General features: G+C 45.3%; 1 protein-coding gene across 2 annotated transcripts in view; it reads left to right on the top strand.

Annotated features, from left to right (window-relative positions):
* NUP188 (nucleoporin 188) overlaps positions 1-21,112 on the top strand; it is a 1,272,194-nt gene that overhangs the window by 285,854 nt on the left and 965,228 nt on the right. For both annotated transcript variants that reach the window (XM_086924860.1, XM_086924859.1), the window contains exon 15: positions 16,780-16,906. In XM_086924860.1, the coding sequence (XP_086780986.1) occupies positions 16,780-16,906 (127 nt within the window). The remainder of the gene's footprint in view (positions 1-16,779; positions 16,907-21,112) is intronic.

Genomic DNA, 21,112 nt, shown 5'->3' with positions numbered 1-21,112 from the left:
ATTACCACAAATGGATCTGTTTGCCACCGTGGACAACATAAAATGCCAAAACGTCGCCTCCAGGTACCCACACCCTCTATCCAAGGCAATCCCCTATGGATGAATTGATCAGGAATATTTGCCTACGCTTTTCTATCTCTCCCACTCCTTCCATTTCTGGTTCGAAAGCTCAGGCAAACATCGCTCACGCTAATTTTAGTAGCTCCCACATGAGCGCGTCAACCATGGTTCACCACGCTAGTGGAGCAATCAGTGGTTCCACATCAAAAGTTGTGTTTCAATTCTAGCCTTCTCTCAGAACCATGGAGAAGTCAGGCGCCCAAACCCCAATGAGCTCAACTTAGCGATTTGGCTCCTGAAGTCATAGAGTTTGGATACTTACATTTACCACCAGATTGTATGACCATTCTTTATGAAGTAACAAAGCCTTCCACCAGAGCTTGTTATGCAGCTAAATGAAAGGAATATGTTGTCTATTGTAGCACCAACAAAATTAAATCTCTAGATGTTTCTTTACAAAACATTATATCTTAGCTTTTGCATCTACAGCAAGCTGGTCTAGCCTACACATCTATTCGATTGCACCTTGCTACAGTAGCCGCATATTTGCAGAACAGACAGCATTTATCTTTGTTCAAAGTTCCAGTAATTAAAGCCTTTATGGCAGGCTTAAAGAGAGTAATTCCACCTAGAACACCTCCGGCGTCCGTTTGGAATGTCGACATTGTGCTTATAAGACATGTGGGTCCACCTTTTGAACCATTACACAATTGTCTTTTACAGTTAATTTCATGGACGGTTGTCTTCCTCATTGCTATCACTTCATTAAGGAGAGTTAGTGAGCTACACTCATTAACCTTAGAAGAACCCTTCTTTCAACTCCATAAAGATAGGGTAGTTCTTCGCACCAATCCAAAGTTCCTTCCTGAAGTAGTTTCTGCTTTTATCTTAACCAATCAGGTGAATTACCTGTGTTCTTCCCTCAACCGGATTCAGTAGCAGAAAGAGCTCTTCACACACCTGATGGCAGAAGAGCGCTTTTGTACTCTATTGAAAGAACAGAGGATTTTCGCAAAACAAAGCAATTGTTTGTTGCATTTGCTCCACCTCACAAGTGCAATCCTATCTCTTAATCTGGCATTTCCAGATGGATTATTAAATGCATTCAGGCTTGCTATGCTAAAGCTAAAATAACTATCTATACCTCCTAGAGCTTATTCCGCTCGCAAAGGAGGAGCAACTATGGCCTTTTTAGACAACATTCCTATAGCTGACATCAGCGTGTCAGCTTACACATCACACTATTATGTGGTTGTGTAAGCACGTCAACAAACCAATGTAGGCCAAGCAGTGCTAAAGACACTTTTTCCAGACACCTGCAACATATACTGGTTAGCCACCGCTTTGGGAGAATGCTTCTATCTAAGCTTGTGTATCTACAGCACACATGCCTCGAACGGATTATGCTACTTACCCAGTAAGCATCTGTTCTTGGCATGTAGGGCTGTAGATTTGCATGCACCCTCTCACCATTCCGGGCACCTGTAGTTGACCCAGTTCTCATTATATACATTAAATGCATATGGACATCTCTATACTACACTCACTTACTCTATTCTCACCCTCTTTCAGCAAAACATTCTAACAATGGAGTTGATGCCCATGCACACTATCACCGAAAGCAGGAGTCACCTTACCTCGTGACTGGAAAGACTTCTTCGAACCAAAACAACTTGCAAATATTCGGACCCAAGACTAGATAACAGGAGTATGCAAAGCATGTGAATCTACAGCTCTACATGCCAAGAACAGATGCTTACTGGGTGAGTAGCATAATCGTTCTTGAAGGAGGGACAAAGTGTCTTGAATCAAGATATTAGTGCAGCCATTAATACTGCATACCTGGGAGCGACTACTTTCTTCCACAGCACTGCCTTATGACGAGCATTGTGGCTTCGGCCGACATCACAAAAGCCAGAAGCACAATTAAAAATAATGAAACACTTAAAACTATGAGTCTAGACGAAAAGGAAATTTTTACTGTTCCCAATTCAGACGTAGAGACCACCAGACCATAGCAGAGACTGAGCATTCTAGCCGCTCAGTGGTCCTATAACTCATTAATCTTTGGGACAACCTCACCAGCTGCAATATCCTAGGATCCGTACAAAAGGGGGTGGTGATGGACGGAGCATCTGAATCAATCAAACACTCACACCCAGTCTAAAGATCTGGGTTTAATCCATCACCGTTCTTTAGCCCACTCTGCCACCCCAGTTCAGACATGGCTATATGCAAATCAGTCTGACCCTGTGCCTCATGGGAACAGTCCAGCCCGAACTGCCAAGCCATGTCTTCCCTGGACCGGAAACAAGCTTCCGAGGACCGGTTTCTGGCATTCCAGCCGTCTTCAGCCCGGCTTGCTTGAATCCAGTGGCAAAGTGAGCAAGGGACTCACGTCTGAGCATACCCTGCCACACTTATGGCGGCCAAAAGCGCTACAAAAGGGGGTGGTGATGGACGGAGCATCTGAATCAATCAAACACTCACACCCAGTCAAAAGATCTGGGTTTAATCCATCACCGTTTTTTAGCCCACTCTGCCACCCCAGTTCAGACATGGCTATATGCAAATCAGTCTGACCCTGTGCCTCATGGGAACAGTCCAGCCCGAACTGCCAATCCATGTCTTCCCTGGACCGGAAACAAGCTTCCGAGGACCGGTTTCTGGCATTCCAGCAGTCTTCAGCCCGGCTTGCTTGAATCCAGTGGCAAAGTGAGCAAGGGACTCACGTCTGAGCATACCCTGCCACCCCCTTTTGTACCGCAATATCCTAGGATATCACGTGAATGACAGTTGCCACAGCAGTTGTCTAGAGATTCCACACTGACTGACTGATTTTACTTGTAAAGCGCGCTATTGCCGAGGCGTCTTGGCGCTGTGTAAGGAACGAGACATCAACTGTGCAGAAGTGCGGATGACTTTAGGGGAAGAGCCAGGTTTTAATTTCCTTGCGGAATGTATGTCTACTGGGCATACTTCTTATGTGCAGTGGAAGTTTGTTCCAGAGTTTTGACGCCAGAAATGAGAAGCGCTTTCCTCCACAGCGTGCTTTCTGTATATTTGGAAATTGTAGCAGGCCCAAGGACGAGGATCTAAGGGTCCGCGCAGGAACGTACTTCGTGAAGAGATTCCGCACTTCTTCCGCGCCCTCTCCAAATAAAGCTTTATGGACTAGACAGAGTGATTTGAATTCTATCCGTCTATACACTGGAAGCCAGTGAAGAATTTTTATAGCTGCCGAGGTGGGATGATGTCTTGGCAGCTCAAGCAATACTCGGGCCGCAGCATTTTGGATTGCCTGGAGTTTGTTTAGTTGGGCTACACCCAGTCCAAGATAGAGAGCATTGCAGTAATCAATTCTGGAGAGTATGGTTGACACGACAACAGTTTTCCTTAAGGCAAATGGTATATATGGGAGGATCTTTCTCAACCCTTTAAGGGTAAAGAAACAGGCTGATGTTACCTGATTGATCTGTGCTGCCCAGGTAAGATTTTTTTCCACCATTACTCCCAGATTCCTTGCCTTTGCAACTGGTGTCGGAGGTGTTCCGGCCGTGCTCGGCCACCATGACTGATTCCAAATCTGATGTTTTGAGCCAAATTCAATGACCTCTGTCTTGGTTGCGTTTAACTTTAAAAAGTTAGCATTCATCCAATTCATCACGGATGACAAGCAGCTACAGAAGTCCAAGGCTCTGGAGTCGGCACCCTTGTCTATCGATACTATAAGCTGTGTATCATCAGCGTATGATACCAGCTTAAATCCATAGCTCTTTATCAGGCTAGCTACTGAGGCTACATAAATATTAAACAGCGTTGGTGATAAGGCCGATCCCTGGGGAACTCCTCCCGGCAGGATGAATTCTTTCGATCTCAGACCATTCCAATAGACCAGTTGTTTCCTGTCTGCCAGAAAGGATGTCAGGAGAGAGAGTGCCGTCCCCTTGACACCTGCCTCTTGCAGCCTTTGTTTCAACACAGTATGATTTACCGTATCGAAAGCTGCTGTTAAGTCGAGTAGGACCATTACAGCACTCCCACCTTCATCTGTAGCCCTACGGATTTCGTCTATTGCTAAGACTAAGGCAGTTTCCGTGGAATGTTTGGGTCGGAATCCATGTTGAGTGATGTCCAATAAGTTGTTTTTCTCACAAAAGGACATGAGTTCAATGTTTAAAGCCTTTTCCAACACCTTTGCTGTGAAGGGTAGACAGGAGATGGGTCTGTAATTCGACTCAGCCTGTGGGTCCAGTTTGGGCTTTTTTAGAAGTGGGCGTATACATGCTTTCTTCCATGTTGCAGGGAACACTCCATCCAACAGAATTTTGTTGATTAGAGGAGATAGCACAGAGCTTATGACTTCTGATGCCAGATGTATTATATGAGGTGGGCATGGGTCTAGCGGGGAGCCCGATTGTATACTTAATATCAGTTCCTCTACCTTCTTTTCTGTTAGTAATGTCAAGGATGACAGAGCTTCATATTCCACTCTGGCTTCGGAGTGAACTGCAGTTTGCTCCTCTGTATTGTGTATTGCTTTTTCTAAGTTATCATACACTAATTGAACCTTATTCTGAACAAAAGTGGCAATTTTGTCTACAAATGATTGTTCCGGTATGAACATGCTATGAATTTGCAGCATTTTGGATTTTGTTTGTATAATATGCGGCCTTTGCTGATATGATGGCAGCTTAGTATTCCTCCAGGTCTGCACAGTAGTCTTTCTTATGAGTAGGACTGTATTGGGATCTCCAAATTCTTTCTTTCTGCCTGCACTTAATCTTAATTAGTTTTAATTCAGGTGAATACCATGGTGAGGAGGCTTTTTTAATTGTGGATTTTTTCGACACTTCTGGTGCTACTTTGTCTGCCGCTGTGATTATCCAGCTATGAAAGCTATCTATGGTTTGATGTAGCTCGTGAGATATTACCGGCCTATTTGCAAGGGCTGATATAATCTGTGCTTCATTCACTGACTTCCAGATTCTGTACTTATTGTCTGGAGTCTGCGGGATATATCTTCTCTTGGCTGATAGATAAGATACGTCAAAATAAATCGCCGAGTGATCGGTCCATGGTAGAATGTAGATTTTCCTGATGGATATCCCAGAATTATTAGTGCAATCCCATCTAACGTATGCCCTGTTATATGTGTGGGATCGTCAATAATCTGATAGAAATCCAGACTGGCTAATTTGTCCAGTAGGCAGCTGGTGTCAGGGTTTTTTATATCTTCTAAATAGAAGTTAAGATCACCCAATATTGTAAAGTACGGGGTATCCAGGCATGATTCCATGAAGGTATGAATTGCCTTTAGAAATCCCACTTTAGATCCCGGGGGCCTGTAGATTAAGAGGCCAGGGAATATCTCTTCCCTGTTCAATTTTACAGAGAAGGATATAGCCTCGGCATCAGTTATGGTCTCAGCCCTGGTTTTGACCTGGTTTTGACAACCCATGGAAATCGTGCATCCACAACACCAAGCAGTGAGCGGAACACTCACTTATCCAGTATTGGGATATCTTTCATAGATTCACATGCCTGAATCATTCCCCGTCGTCTAGGCGGGAGTCCCAGGGTAAAAATATATACAATAGCAGTGCCTAAAAACTTTCATGTAGTAGGCTGGAAAAGCCTAAAGGCCTCGCTAGGCCCAAAACTTAGCAGCCTATCTATCTCATTATGTAAAAAGACCTGAAATAGTAGCCTCAGCCAATCAGCTGTCCTCACCCTCTAGAACCTTCCCAGCTCAGGCAGTTCTCCTCAGATTTTCACCGCACTTCGTGTGTAAGAAAGTCTCCCTGTGTGCCTACTCAATTTTTTTCTTGTCTTTTTTTCCCTTCAAAATGTCTGAAAAGAAGGCTCTTTTCAAGGCTTGTGGAACTTGCTATAAGAAGAGGGTCCATGTGGACGACCAGCACTCTGACTGCATTTGTCTGTACCCCTCACATGTTGTGAAGGATTGTAGGATTTGCCGTAAGTTCCCTTCAAAAACTATCAGGGATAGAGAGTCAAGGGTTCTTTTGTGGTTAAAATCATCTTCCACAGATAAGGCCTCTACCTCAAGCAAGAGAGCCAGATCCAGAGAGAGCTCTTCTCCTGGGAGGAAGAAAAAACTTAAATCCTCTCAGAGTCTCAGAACCCTCAGAGTGCATCGTCTCCTACAGGACCGTCCACTGTGAGTACTACTACTTTGACGTCTACCTCTTCAATTTCTTCTGCTACGGTCACCACTTCGGCTATTACTTCTCCTATGGTGTCTGCTAAAACTCTGCTGTCGAAATCATCGTCGACTGTCCCGTCGTTTACGGCTCCGTCGACGAAGATCCCTTCAGCCATGTCGACTAAGGCCCCGTCGACGAAATCTACTGGCCCGTCGACGGCAGTTCCGTTGACGAAGTCATCAGCCGCCTTGTCGACGAGGGTCTCGTCGACGAAGACACCATCTACGGCCTCGTCGACAAAGGACTTGTCGACGAAGACCCCATCGACGGCCTCGTCGACGAAGGACTCGTCGACGAAGACACCATCGACGACCTCGTTGATAAAGACATCGACGGTCTCATCGACGGCAACATCAATACCGTCGACGGCAGCTCTGTCTACGGAAATGTCATCTGCAATTCCAATGTCGACAGGTTAGTCGTCATCGAATTATATGAGAGCATTGACATCAGCTCATCTGCTGCACAGCACACCTCCAAAGAGGATGCATTATACTCATTTTCAGATGAAAACGTATCAGAGAGACTACTCTCACATTTCTCCACTCGTTCCATCACATCTTTTGGAGACTTATATGGACGAAGAATCGGATGACGGCGAAGAGGATGAGGGACCTTTGGGGGTTGCCCGTCACCCTTCACAATTGAACATCAAATATCAGGAGGATAATGAGGACTATGACCAGGAGCATTATGCGAATGAAGAGTTGTCAATGCCATACCATTCGCCCCATACCAGACCCTCTCGTTCAGAGGACACAAGTCATCTCCCACCTACTTTGATCCAAGATTTACAAGCTATGCTGGCAGACTATCGCCAGAGATTTCATACAGCCCCAGTTACACCTTCTGTGCAGCCTGTCCCAGTTGACATAGCAAGGCCTCCTTCACCGCAAGCTTCATTGTCACCAAGGCAGGATACTGGCCCTACACCCCAAGCTGACACTGATACCTCTTCTCAGGATGATGATGAGGGCAAGAAAGAGGGCGAGTTGCCGGATCATACACCTACGGATCCGTGGGATGATTGTTGTTCCCATGCCTTCACCGCCTGTTCCACGCCCGTCGGATTCTCCGCCTGAGGATATTGGCGGATTTCACACTCTTATGCACCGTGCTGCTAGTAGATTTGAATTGTCTGTCACAGTTGAGCAGTCTGACTGCTTTTTGCATGACTTAAAAGAGGGGTATCTCGGAGTCACCAGAGCTATACCTATTATCGACTACATATGGAAGGAGGGCCTCAACATCATGAAAACACCTGCTTCCATTCCGGCAGTCCTTCCAAGAATTGAGAAGAAGTATCGTGCTCCACCGGTAACTCCATCTTGCTTAATTGGACACCCTCGACCGGACTCGGTCATATCTTAGGCAGCACAACAGACGTCCAAGAACCCTTCAACTCCTATTTCGACGCCACCTGACAAGGAAGGCAGGAGACTGGATGCAATTGGGAAGAAGTTCTCTGCTAATGTAGCAGCCTCCATTAAGGCAGCTAATTCACTAGCAATTCTGGCCTGTTATGATGGACAGATGTGGTCAGATCTGTCTGAGTTCCTAGATCTGATCCCTGAGGATAGTCAACAGGAGGTACGCAGAATCGTACTTGAGGCAGAAAGGGCGGCATCGGAAATCATTGATTGTGCCCTTGATATTTCCAACACCAACTTTAGGCAATTGGCGGGAGAAGCAGTCCTTCGGCGCCAAGGTTGGCTTAAGGCTACCACTTTCAGACCTGAGGTCCAAACGAAGATCTTGGACATGGCGCACGATGGGGATTCACTTTTTGGAAAACACATTGATGACGCTTTACTGGCAATAAAAACGGATACGGACACTGCCAAATCTCTAGGTACCCTACAATACAAGAGGGGGTCCTTTAGAGGAGCAAGAGGCCGTGGTTACTCTTCCAGAGGGAACTATTCCAACCAGCAAAATCGACAGTACCAGTCCCAGTACAAACAACCGTACTATCAGTCATCCTACAGACAACCTGCCTCTGGTAGTTTCTCTCGTCAGGGAGGGAAACAGCAATCAAACATTCAAGGGCGTGATTCCAATAAGCGCCAATGAGCTTTGCCGGACGCCAGTCATTTATCCTCCCCTTCCTGTGGGCGCCAAAATGTCCGCTTTTTACCAACGGTGGCGGAAAATAACTTCGGATCAGTGGGTCCTAGATCTTGTCAGGAATGGACACACTCTGGAGTTTTTACAGAAACCACCAACAGCGCCGCCCAGGGGTCCCTCTCCCCCTCGTCGTCACTTACTATTCAAAGAGGCCTTGGAGATGCTACACAAGAATGCGATAGAACGAGTTCCTGCCTCTCAGAAAGGGAAATGATTTTCTCGCTTCTTCCTCGTAGAGAAAAATTCAGGAGAGTGGCGTCCAATATTAGATCTGCGCAAACTCAACAAATATCTGAAGAAACAGAGTTTTCACTAATAGACATTCTGCATTGTCTCAACAAAGGGGACTTTATGGCTTCTCTGGATCTGGAAGACGCCTACTTCCACATTCCTGTTAACCCAATGCATCGCAAATACCTAAGATTTGCAGTGGCTGGCGTCCACTTTCAATTCAAAATGCTTCCATTCGGCCTGAAATCGGCGCCAAGAATATTTACCAAATGTTTGGCCCTGGTGGCGGCCATGCTGAGGTCACAGGGAATACACGTTTTCCCATACCTCGACGACTGGCTACTAAAAGGACCATCAAGAAACTCCACGATGGAGGCGGTCAAGAGTTCCCTATCCCTATTCTCAAATCTGGCACTGACCCTCAATTCCAGCAAATCTCAGCTTCAACCTCGCCAGGAGTTGACCTTTCTGGGAGCGGTGTTGGACACATGCCAGTGCAAAGCGTTCTTGACTCAGGAGCGGCAAAACAAACTTTTAAAGCTGGCAAAACAAATATTTGCAAGAAGGTCCCTTTCGGTTCGAACATTTGCTTCCCTTCTAGGGATGTGCCCGTCTGCAATCAGCCTCATCCCTATGGCGAGACTCAGAATGAGGCCACTGCAGGAGGAATTACTTCGACAGTGGAGGCAAGTCGACGGATCGTTCGACGATCGCATCAAAGTAACATCCAAGATGAAGCAAGCCCTTCTTTGGTGGTCGAAGGCGCACAATTTGTTGCCTGGCCTCACATTTCCCCACGACATACCGGAGTTCATCCTTACAACAGACGCTTCCATGGAAGGCTGGGGAGGTCACCTCCAGGACTTTCAGATTCAAGGGCGATGGTCTCGTCAGTACCGGAAGAAACACATCAACAGCCTGGAGCTGAGAGCCATTCTTCTATCCCTACAAGCCTTCCTTCCAAGGATTGCGAATTCGTCAGTGCTGGTGCGCACGGACAATACCACCAGCATGTAATATATAAACAAACAAGGGGGAACGAAATCTCTCACCCTGCCGTTGGAAGCTCAAGAAAGGTGGGAATGGGCCATACTCCATGGCATATCCCTCAGAGCAGAACATGTACAAGGTATTCAGAACTCTCTAGCCGACAACCTCAGCAGGGTTTTTACAGGCTGTCACGAATGGGAACTCGAGCAACAGCAAGTGGAGAGGATCTTTCAAACATGTGGAACACCAACTCTGGATCTGTTTGCCACGCAACAGAACAGCAAATGCCTATTTTATGCCAGCAGGTTTCCTCAACAGGGTTCAAGTGGAAATGCCCTTTTGATGAGATGGTCCGGGATATTTGCATACGCTTATCCTCCGATCCCGCTCATTCCGAAAGTACTTCAAAAAATGAAGCGAGAGCATTGCACTCTCATCCTCATTGCTCCCCGTTGGCCAAGGCAGTATTGGTTTCAGGAACTTCTCCTACTCTCTCAGCAGCTTCCACTTTGTCTCAAACCGACAGTGTCAATGTTAACAAGAGAAGGGGGCCAGATCCAACATCTGGATCCTCAGTCACTGCACTTGCACGCCTGGCTCCTGACTTAGAGTTCAAGGATCTTAACATCTCCTCGGATTGCAGGGCGATCTTATCACAGGCCCGTGCGCAAAGTACCATCAAGACATATCGTTTTAAGTGGAAACGGTTCTGTTCCTGGTGTGGAGAAAATGATGTTCATCCACTCCAAGCTCCACTTGAGGACATCCTTCCTTATCTGCTGTCCTTAGCTAGGGCAGGACTGGCTTTCTCGTCCATTAAGGTACATCTGGCGGCAATATCCAGATTCAGAAAGAGTTCCAACAAACCATCTTTGTGTTCATCATCTTTGATCAAACAATTCCTTAAAGGGCTATTCCGGGCCTTTCCTCCAGTTCGTCCTCCTCCTCCTCCTGAATGGGATCTCAATATTGTTTTGTCCCAACTTCTGAAAGGGCCCTTTGAATCTATTCATAAAGCGGAGCTGAAGTTTCTAACTTGGAAAGTGGCGATTTTACTGGCTCTCACCTCAGCTCGCAGAGTCAGTGAGATACAGGCCTTCACGATTGCACACCCTTTCTTGCAATTCTCTAGTCTTTGTGACGCTTAGAACCAACCCAAGATTCATCCCAAAGGTGCCGACCCAATTTCACATCAATCAGCCTGTCAAGCTCAAGACTTTTTTCCCGGATCCTAAAACTCCGGCGGAGAAGGTTTTACATTCCCTAGATGTGAAACGGTGTCTAAAGTTTTATCTTCAAAAAACAAAGGATATACGCAAATCTAATCAGCTTTTTGTTGCTTATGGTCAAGCCACCTTGGGTCAGGCTGTAACAAAGGCAACTATAGCTAGATGGTTGTCATCTACGATTCTCTTCTGTCATGACAAAGCTAACAAACCTTTAGCAAGAAACGTTAAAGCGCATTCCACCAGAACAATGTCAGCGTCGACAGCCCTTTTCGCTGGAGTGACGCTGGAGAACATTTGCCGAGCTGCTACGTGGAAAAGTGTGCACATTTTTACGAAGCACTACTGTCTGCAGTCGGCAAATCTGGATGATACCGCAGTTGGGGAAGCGGTGTTGCAGCATCTTCTTCACCAAGGTTGGACTCTTTATAGTCTTTTATCCTTCTTTTGACCGTTTTAAGCATATGTATTTCATTATGATGTTTTAATCTTTTCAAACGCTGTCCTATTCTTTAATGTTCTTTATGAAGGTTTTTTGATGCATATGTTATGTAAACAAAGTTTTGCTCTATAACCTTCCAGGTTGTGTGGGGGTGTATACGATTTATTTTGTCTCCCACCTTCCTCTAACGACAGACATGATGTCACTGCTTGCTACTCTGATTCAGGCATGTGAATCTATGAAAGATACCCCAATACTAAATAAGAAAACAAGTTACTTACCTGTAACTACGGTTATCCAGTATTGGTATCTTTCATAGATTCACATGCACCCACCCTCCTCCCCGGCAGGGCAGTTCTGTTTTATGGATACTTATTCTCACTTGTGCTGGGAAAATCTGAGGAGAACTGCCTGAGCTGGGAAGGTTCTAGAGGGTGAGAGCAGCTGATTGGCTGAGGCTACTATTTCAGGTCTTTTTACATAATGAGGTAGATAGGCTGCTAAGTTTTGGGCCTAGCTAGGCCTTTAGGCTTTTCCAGCCTACTACAAGAAAGTTTTTAGGCACTGCTATTGTATACATTTTTACTGTGGGACTCCCGCCTCGACGACGGGGAATGATTCAGGCATGTGAATCTATGAAAGATACCAATACTGGATAACCGTAGTTACAGGTAAGTAGCTTGTTTTCATCTTTTTTGTTTGCCACTACGATTGAAGCAAGTGTATTGAAAAACCTGGAAGAGTGTAAACAGATTACAACCCACAAATGGGTCTTACAAATTATACAGAGCGTAAGCAGCATCCAATTCAAGTCTCCACTGTCCACAATTTCCCCAAAACAAGTGCCACAACATAAGCTGCTTTTGCGAGTGGAATTAACAGCTGTGCTCCAAAAACAAGAAATAGAACCGGTCCTTCTCTCACAAAGAGATACAAGTATTTATTCAAGATATATTTTTGGTTCCCAAGAAAGGCCTATAAAGAATTCAGATCCATTCTAGTCTTAAGGCAAGCCAATTATTAAAATAGGAGAAATCGAGGATGCTAGCACTACATCAGATCTACCCGTAGCTCACAAGTAAGACTGGAGGTGATTTGAGGATCTTTGGGATGTGTATGGTCACATTCCAAAAGAGAAAAAGTAACAGAATTTCAATACTTCTTGACAAAACTAATTATCAAAATAAGGCATTGCCATTCGGCCTCAAATTGATACCAAGAACATTTTCCAAATGCATTTTCGTCTACCTTTACCTAGATGATTGGTTGATAAGAACTCGTACTGCAGGTCAGGTACAGAAGAATTTCAACTTTACTGTCACATTATTAGACTGTTTAGGTCTTTGAACATAGAAAAATCAACCACATCTCCGGGTCAAGTCTTGGATTACCTAGGAGCAGATCTATACACCATCAAAGGCGACGTGGAGGCCAGAAAGTGTATCCGTTCTAAGAAATGTCCTCAATTAGTTCACACCACAAAGGAGTTAGTGAGCCTAGTATCTTCCCTCCCATGATATATGCAACTTGAATCACCCTAGTTCCCAGTGCTTGTGTCTCCATGAGACCACTACAGCAGTGCTTGGAAAGATCAATGGTTGCAACACCACAGAGACTAAAAAAGTGCAAGATAACCTTGCCTCTACAAGTTCAACATTATCTTCAGTGGTGGTTCAACAAGCAGCACCTATTCAAAGGAGTCCCGTTTCACCAAGATCTTCCTACTCCAACCATTGTAACGAAGGGTTTTCTCATTGGATGGGGAGCACATCTCAACAACCTTCGAATTCAGGGCTATTGGTTTCCAAAGAGCAACTATACTACATCAACGTTCTCAAGCTCAAAGCAGTTCACCTAGCTCCCAGTGCTTTCCTTCGAGCTCGATCAACAAATAACGTTCTAGTGCAGACAGCTATGACCAACATGTACACACCAAACCACCACTCTGACTCGTTATATTCCTCTTTCAAAATATCCTCTACCTCCACTCTTTGAATCATCCCAAATCTTTTACTACTGTGAACACCCAAATAACTTTTTGAAACCCTTCCCTTCTCTATCCATCCTTAATCCTATTCATCCAACTAAGACTTCTCCCAAACTACTTTTACTACTGTGGACTCCCACGTAATCCATTCTAAACTCTTATCTCCTGTATCCGTCCTCTATCGTATTCATCCACCCAACATACTGACCTCTCTACCACTCCCAAAAACATTCGAAATTTCCCTCTACTAATCCACCCCAAACCATCTTTGGGTTCCATAGTAGAGTCCTATTTGCCAAAAAGCTCTTTTAACGCCCGTTGAGGTAGTAAGCGCTATATAAATACAATTACATTTACAATTTAAACAAGCACAGAGGTTACAAGAACTCGATCATTAGAAGCCTAAGCAGTTTGGCACTGAGTTACTAGCAAGAAATGTAACTCTTCAAGCTAGTCACTTACCAGGTCTTATGCTCCCAGATTCTTCTATGAAAATCACAAGTGCGAGCTAAATGACAACATCTTAGATTCAGTTTTTCAAGATTAGCATTTTCCAGAGGTAAACTGATTTGCCTCTGAGCAAAATGTCCAAACTACGGATCCAGAATATGGGACCCACTGTTGATGGGCAGTGCTCTTTTGATGACTTGAATGAACAGTTACCTCCAGCTTTTCCCCAATACCACTAACACTGTTAGTAATCATCAAATGCAAACTATCCCCCTCTACCTTGATCCTGATATTACCAGAGTGGCCATGGCAATGGCGGTTTCCAGAAATACTTCATCTATCACTCAAACTCCTCAAGAAACTTCCATTCCATGCTACCACAGTCTAACGTTCAGGATGGGAGGGTAGATCTTCCTCCACCCCAATGTACTGTCCTTGAATTTGGCTGCAAGGCTCCTGAGATCACAAAATGTGGCCATTTAAATCTACCACCTGGCTGTATGAAACTTTTTGAGGAAGCAAAACAAAATCTACCTAGAGCTCCGATGCATTCAAGTGGAAACGATGTATTATTTGGTGCCTTAACAGTCCCAACCTTCTCTTCTTCAAGGAAAGTGTCATCCTGCTTTACTTATTGCACTTGGCTCGTTCCAAAAGTCAATTTTCTTCAATTAAAGTACACCTAACCATTATAACAGCTTATCGCAGAGGCACAAGCCAAATGTCTTTCTTCATAATACAGTAATCAAAGACATCCTGGGAAAAAAAACTTCTTCCCTGTGGGAGTTATAGTTCGCTCTAACTTCACTGCTCCTCCCTTCGAGCAGATTCATAAACCTACATTGTAGCGTCTTTTTTATGGAAAATTGGTGCCATCACCCTCTCTTATGCCAGAAAACCCAGCAGAGGGTCTTCAGCTGCAAACCATGTAATACCTGCACTTCTAAATGGGGCTGAGGAAGCACAGGTCTGTTGGAGGTGAGCCCATCTCGCCAAACTCTAATCAGTCTCTAAATCTTTAATGGAAATAGTGTACTTAATGCTGAGGAAGCACACATCTGCTGGAGGTGAGCCCATCTTGAGGAAGCAAGTGTCTGCTGGAGGTGAGCCCATCTCGAGGAAGCACGTGTCTGCTGGAGGTGAGCCCATCTTGAGGAAGCACGCATCTGCTGGAGGTGAGCCCATCTCGCCATACTCTAAACCAGTCTCTAAATCTTTCATGGGAGTAGTGTACTTGGAATTAACCCCACTTTCCCTTAAAAAAATCTGACTTTCATTTAAATGAATCTATTTTGTTGGTATATTTCTTTAAACTTTCCCAGCAGAGAAGTTTCATTATATTTGTAAATTGTTATAGCCACGTCGATATGACATCCTTTGAGCTATTGCTAGGGAGATGGTTTACTCTCCCACATGACTGCTTGTTGCCAAAAAGCTAGTAGGCCTGTCATGGAAAGCCTGGGTCATTTCACAAGAGGGAGATCCGTCACCGAGGCTCTCATGAGAAATGCTCCAGTCACTGAGATTTGCAAGGTAGCCTCTTTGGGCGGATCAGCCTACACTCTGCCAAACCGTTATTGCAATGAGACCGACTCTAAAATGGAAGATTTAGTCTGCCTGGTTTCTCTGATCAGCTTGTTTGCATATGTGGATAATAATTTGTTTGTAGTATGTGTGTCCGTAAAAACCCATACTCTGCATAGAGCTGCCGTCTAGTGTTGGGCTTGGACTGTTGCAACTTTTTTTCTTTGAAGAAGTCTTCTTGTCCTGAATGCTCATGGGTCCTGACTCCATTGTTACATTGTTTTTCTCTGCCATCGGGTTCGGATGTGTATAAACATTGCTCCCGGTCTCGACATTGACCGGCGTAGCCTCGGAGCCTTTTGTCTTTCCTTCCTGTTGCAGAGAAGACCTTTTAATGTGCCTTGCCTACTGTTCCTTCGACCTCCTTCACTCCAACCACCAAAGACAAAGTCATCAAATAACTGGGCCTTGTGGCCCTCGGGCACCCTGCCATTTGGGCCAGCACATCATCCTTCCTGATGCCAAAGAATGAAGACGTGCAGAAAGCAATGGATCAGACACCCTTCAAAAGATACCCTAAGTGCCACTTCAAGTGCCCCAAGCCTGACATTTCACCATCTGTAACATGTGCCTTTTGCCGGTGCATGACGAGACCCACTCCGTCTCTTAGTCTGTCTTCAGGAGAAAACAGACAATTTAGCAACAAAGAGATATGTGGTGGTCCAACAGCAAAATGTATCGTTCATACTCTGAGACCCTGGAAGTCTTTGGCGAGGCAGACCCGGTCTGCGCTGTAGAAGAATCTGATGAGTCAATTAATCAATCAGGAACATAATACTTTTCCCTCGTGAGTTTTGGTTGAGCATTCTCTGGGGTCGATAGAGGAATTTTCTAAGCATTTTGACAATTATTGAAGAATGTACTCTGATGGAGAATTATAACCTATTTAGGTTCTTAGACTCTTTCATGTGCATCTACTTTGAACTTATGAACCACCCTTTCGCCTACCTATTATACTGGAAAATTGATGAAAACTAGATAACTATCTTTACTCTGATAGTTCTGTCAGTGAAGTGTCTGACTGATGCTGCTTTGCATTCTGGATCAGTGGACCTCCTGAACTCCTTAAATGAGCAGTGTCGAAATAATCCTATGCAGAGTATGTTACTTCTTTTTACCATGCCCTCCTTTGAGAACCTCAGCCAAATGTATATTATAGTGTTGACTTTCATTTCTAAATGTTTATTTCAACAAAGAATAGAATAAAAGTTGTTAACTCCTCATACCTTGTGTTCTTAGAAATATATGCTTTTTTTAAACTGAAAACATTATCTATGAAATGTGCTCTCTGATCCACAAACAGATGGAGATATTTTAAGGCTTATGATTTCAAAAGACACTGCCCATTAAGAAGAACTGAAATAGCAAGCTGATAGCAGTTTCTACTGTGCTGCTGTTTCCTTCTTAGCAGAGTCTGTGGTATCATTACTTCTGACCACACTTCTCTTCCTGCAGGTGTACAGTTTCCTCGACAAGATGTCTTTCTACACAGAGTTGTATAAGCACAAACCCAATGATGTGATTGCGCATGAGGATGAGACGCTGTGGAGGAGACGGGCACCTAAACTCCTCTATGCACTTGGTAAGACTTTGCTTAGTTTACAATGTCCAGAGCTCTGTTCCTCTTCCCAGATGCTAAGAAGTACTTTCCTCAGCCTAAGTAGACATGAAAGAGTATCTTCCACAAAACCTAGTAGAAGTCCCTACTCTCCTTTATTAGGCAAAGATGTGGCTGTTGAACGTCCCTTCCTTGAAGGAGGCTGCTTCTTTTTCAGATGCATGAAACTATGACCCTTTATATGAATGAACGTCTTCTCCTTTCTTATGCTAACACGTTTCCGCTGCCCCTCCAGAGACTTTGCTTCCTTGTCATTAACTTCACCTCAAATTAACTTTTCTACTGTTAAGAATTACTTCAGGCTCTCTAATTTACAGTGACTAGAATACACAGCTCGCTCCTTTTTTACGCTTGTTAGGCGTTTGCTTTTGTCTGCACAGTTTGTCATTTTTAGGTCTCGCGTAACCGCGCGTAAGCGCGGTCTCGCAGAGACCTATAGTCAGCGACACAGCTTTCCAGGGGACAGGAGCTGGCCGCGCGCATTTTCTCTGCCAGAAGGCGATTTGTGCGGGCCACGCGCACGAGAACGCGCTCGCTGTGGCCAGCTCCTGTCTCCTGGAAAGCCGTAACACACAGCCACACCTCCCCCTGCACGCATGCGCACACAGAGACACACACAGGAGTGCACCTACACACACACACACGCACGCACACATACAGAGACCCCCACCGCCGCCGCACACATACACGCGCGCGCACACACACACACACACACACAAGCGCACCCCCTCCCCCCTACAACTAAGCCCCACTTACCACCACTCCGGACTTCTGCAGCCTACGCGGGGCTCTCCCTAGGGCATGGGAGCCCCGCGTCACCAGCACTGCTTCTCTGGCCATTCCGAAGACGGAAGTCCCGCCCCACGGCAGGTTTCGGTTACGTCCTTCGTCCTGAGTGCTTCTGAAGTCCAGTTCATAACTTCTTCCAAATATCACATTGAAACGCGGTCGGTCGGTCGGTGGGTGTCGGTCTGTTATCTTGACTAGTTGTCAAAATCCTACCCGACACTGCAAGATTCCATTTGTACGGATTTTTTCGGTGTTTGCTGATGATGGTAAACAAGGTGCCTTTTCTCTTGATTTCAAGTACACATCTTACTAACTTATGATTATTGACACCAAGGCAGCTTTCGGCAGACTCCTTCATTTAAATTAGAAAAGCTGTTTTGTTGCAATAGGTTCTGTCCGATTTGGGCTGTGGCATCACCTTGAATTTTATTAATATAGATCCAAAAGTTGTATCCATTGTTAATTCAGAAATTGTAGCGTTGAGGACTTGGTACCCACTGTGTGAAGATTTCAGTGAAAAGGTCTGTGGTATTAATATTTGATTACAATACAATTGGTATGGAACAAGTCCACGTGTCATCTTAATATATCCTGAGAGGTCGGTGCCTCAGAATCCTGGTGCGGATGGGTGAGCGCCATGTCCGACTCAGGCAAGATCTTTACTAGCCCCTGAAGAACCTAAGGCTCTTGAGAAATGGTCACTTTTTTGACAGTACACAGGTCAGTTTTTTTTAAATGCCAGTGGGCTGGGTCCGTGTCAACGCACCTGTGTGAATAATAACAGCTGTGAGCCTGTGCGTGAGGTGCATCATCAAAGCTGTGTGAATAATAACAACTGTGAGCCCCGTGCTGAAGTGCATCATCAGAGCTGTGTGAATAATGACAGCTGTGAGCCCGTGCGTGAGGTGCATCATCAGAGCTGTGTGAATAATAACTGTCAGCCCGTGCCTAAGGTGCATCATCAGAGCTGTGTGAATAATAACAGCTGTGAGCCCATGCCTGAGGTGCATCATCAGAGCTGTGTGAATAATAACAGCTGTGAGCCCCGTGCGTGAGGTGCATCATCAGAGCTGTGTGAATAATAACTGTCAGCCCGTGCCTAAGGTGCATCATCAGAGCTGTGTGAATAATAACAGCTGTGAGCCCATGCCTGAGGTGCATCGTCAGAGCTGTGTGAATAATAACAACTGTGAGCCCCGTGCGTGAGGTGCATCATCAGAGCTGTGTGAATAATAACAGCTGTGAGCCCCGTGCCTGAGGTGCATCATAAGAGCTGTGTGAATAATAATAACCGTGTCAGCCCCGTGCCTGAGGTGCATCATCAGAGCTGTGTGAATAACTGCGTCAGCCCCGTGCATGAGGTGCATAATCAGAGCTGTGTGAATAATAACAGCTGTGAGCCCGTGCGTGAGGTGCATCATGAATGAATGAATGATTTGGCTTTTATAAAGCGCGACTTACACTCCAAGGAGCAGCTTGGCGCTAGTCATACGTGTCACAGAGGAAAAAAGACAGGAAAGCTACATAAAAACCAGTAAGGGGGGGAAATAGGTGGGTCTGAAAGGTGTATAAAGAATGAGAAGATTAAATTAACGCTAGACAGAAAGTGTCAGAGGCATTAAAAATCCAGGTTTTAAGAGCCTTTCGAAACAGGTTCTCTGAGGGGATCAGATGCAGCTGAGGTGGGAGTTTATTCCAAGCTCTGGCTCCCAACACTCCAAGGGATTTTCCTCCTTTTGTAGTGAGTCTAAATTGGGGGACCACCAGTAGGTTTAGGTTGGAGGATCTGAGTGAGCGGTAGGGAGTATATCTACCAAACCTTTGTGACAGATAGGTGGGGCCCGACTGGTGGTAAGCCCTGAAGGTGATTAATAAGATTTTAAATAACACTCTCTTGTGGATAGGCAGCCAGTGCAAGATCTTAAGTGCTGCTGAAGCAGATGACTTCCTAGGCCATCCCAGCACTAGACGGGCGGCGGCGTTCTGGACCATCTGCAATTTATGTAGTACAGCTTTGTTGGAACCTGCATAGATGCTATTGCAGTAATCCAGACGGGATGTAATGAGGGCCACCGCTACCGTCTTTCTGGCTGTCGGGGGGAGGAGGTCAAAGAACCTTCTGAGGCCCTTAATTATGTTGAAACAGGACCCCGCCACAGTACCTGCTTGTTGTTTGAAGGATAGGGCTTCATCAAACCTTATCCCAAGGTTGCGGGCCGTCTTGATAGTGTTTGGCGGGACTTCGGCGTCTTGAGGCCACCAGGTTTTAGGGGAAAAAAGGTTATGTTGGCCAAAAGGGAGGATTTTAGTCTTGCCTCAATTACACTTGAGGTGGTGGTTTCTCATCCATTCAAATGTTGCGGTGAGACAGTCTCTCAGATTTTCCTCTGCTTTAGTCGTGTTGTTGTCCAGGACGAGGATGAGCTGAGTATCATCAGCGTATGATATCGTGCTGATGTGGAAGGATGTAATGAGCTCGATCAGAGGGGTCATATAAAGGTTAAAAAGAATTGGACTCAGGCTGGAGCCTTGTGGTACCCCTGTTTTTAATGCTTTTTCGTCTGAACAGTGGCTTCCTAATATGGTAACTTGTTTCCTATGGCTGAGGAAGTTTTTCAGCCATTTGAAGGCAGTACCTGCTATGCCTGAATCTGCCAGGCGGCCAATTAATACGGGGTGTGAGACCGTATCAAAGGCCGCCGATAGATCAAGCAGGATCAGGACGGCCTTTTTACCTTGATCCAATGCCATCTTGAGCGTCTCCACCGTATGTAGTAGAGCTGACTCCGTGGAGTGTTTAGCTCTGAAACCTGCTTGGCTGGGGTGTAGGAGGTAGTTTTCCTCCAAATACCTGGTCAGTTGTTTGTTAACTGCTGCTTCAGTAAGTTTGAAAAGCAGTGGGAGCAGTGAGATCGGACGGAGGTTGGAGAGCGTGGTGGGATCGGCAAGGGGTTTTTTCTGCAGAGGTTTTACGGCAGCTAGTTTCCATTCAGGAGGAATGGCGGCAGTGGCCAGAGAGGAGTTGATGATAGCATTAATACTTGGATTTACAGTGTCCACTAAAGCATGAAGCAGCAGAGGGGGACACGGATCAAAAGGGGAACCTGACTTGCTGGAGAGGATAGCTTGACGGGTTTCGTCGAGACTGACAGGGGTAACATTCTTTAACTGAAATTTACTATTGATTGGTTGTATATTTTCATTGGGGAGGGATTCTGGAGAGTCAGGGAAGTCTTTAATAAGATTTAGTATTTTGTGTTCAAAGTAATTAGCTATGGAGTTGCATAATGCAAGTGAAGGCGGAATCTCTTGTCTGAGGATTCTGGGATTCATGAAATCATCAACTATTTTGAAGATTTCTTTCGGTTTGTTGTCAGACAG

This window comes from Lissotriton vulgaris, chromosome 5 (assembly GCF_964263255.1).
Source record: "Lissotriton vulgaris chromosome 5, aLisVul1.2, whole genome shotgun sequence".
Classification (NCBI taxonomy): Eukaryota; Metazoa; Chordata; class Amphibia; order Caudata; family Salamandridae; genus Lissotriton; species Lissotriton vulgaris.
The sequence above is the reverse complement of the archived record's forward strand: the minus strand, read 5'-3'. Positions and strand labels throughout refer to the sequence as shown.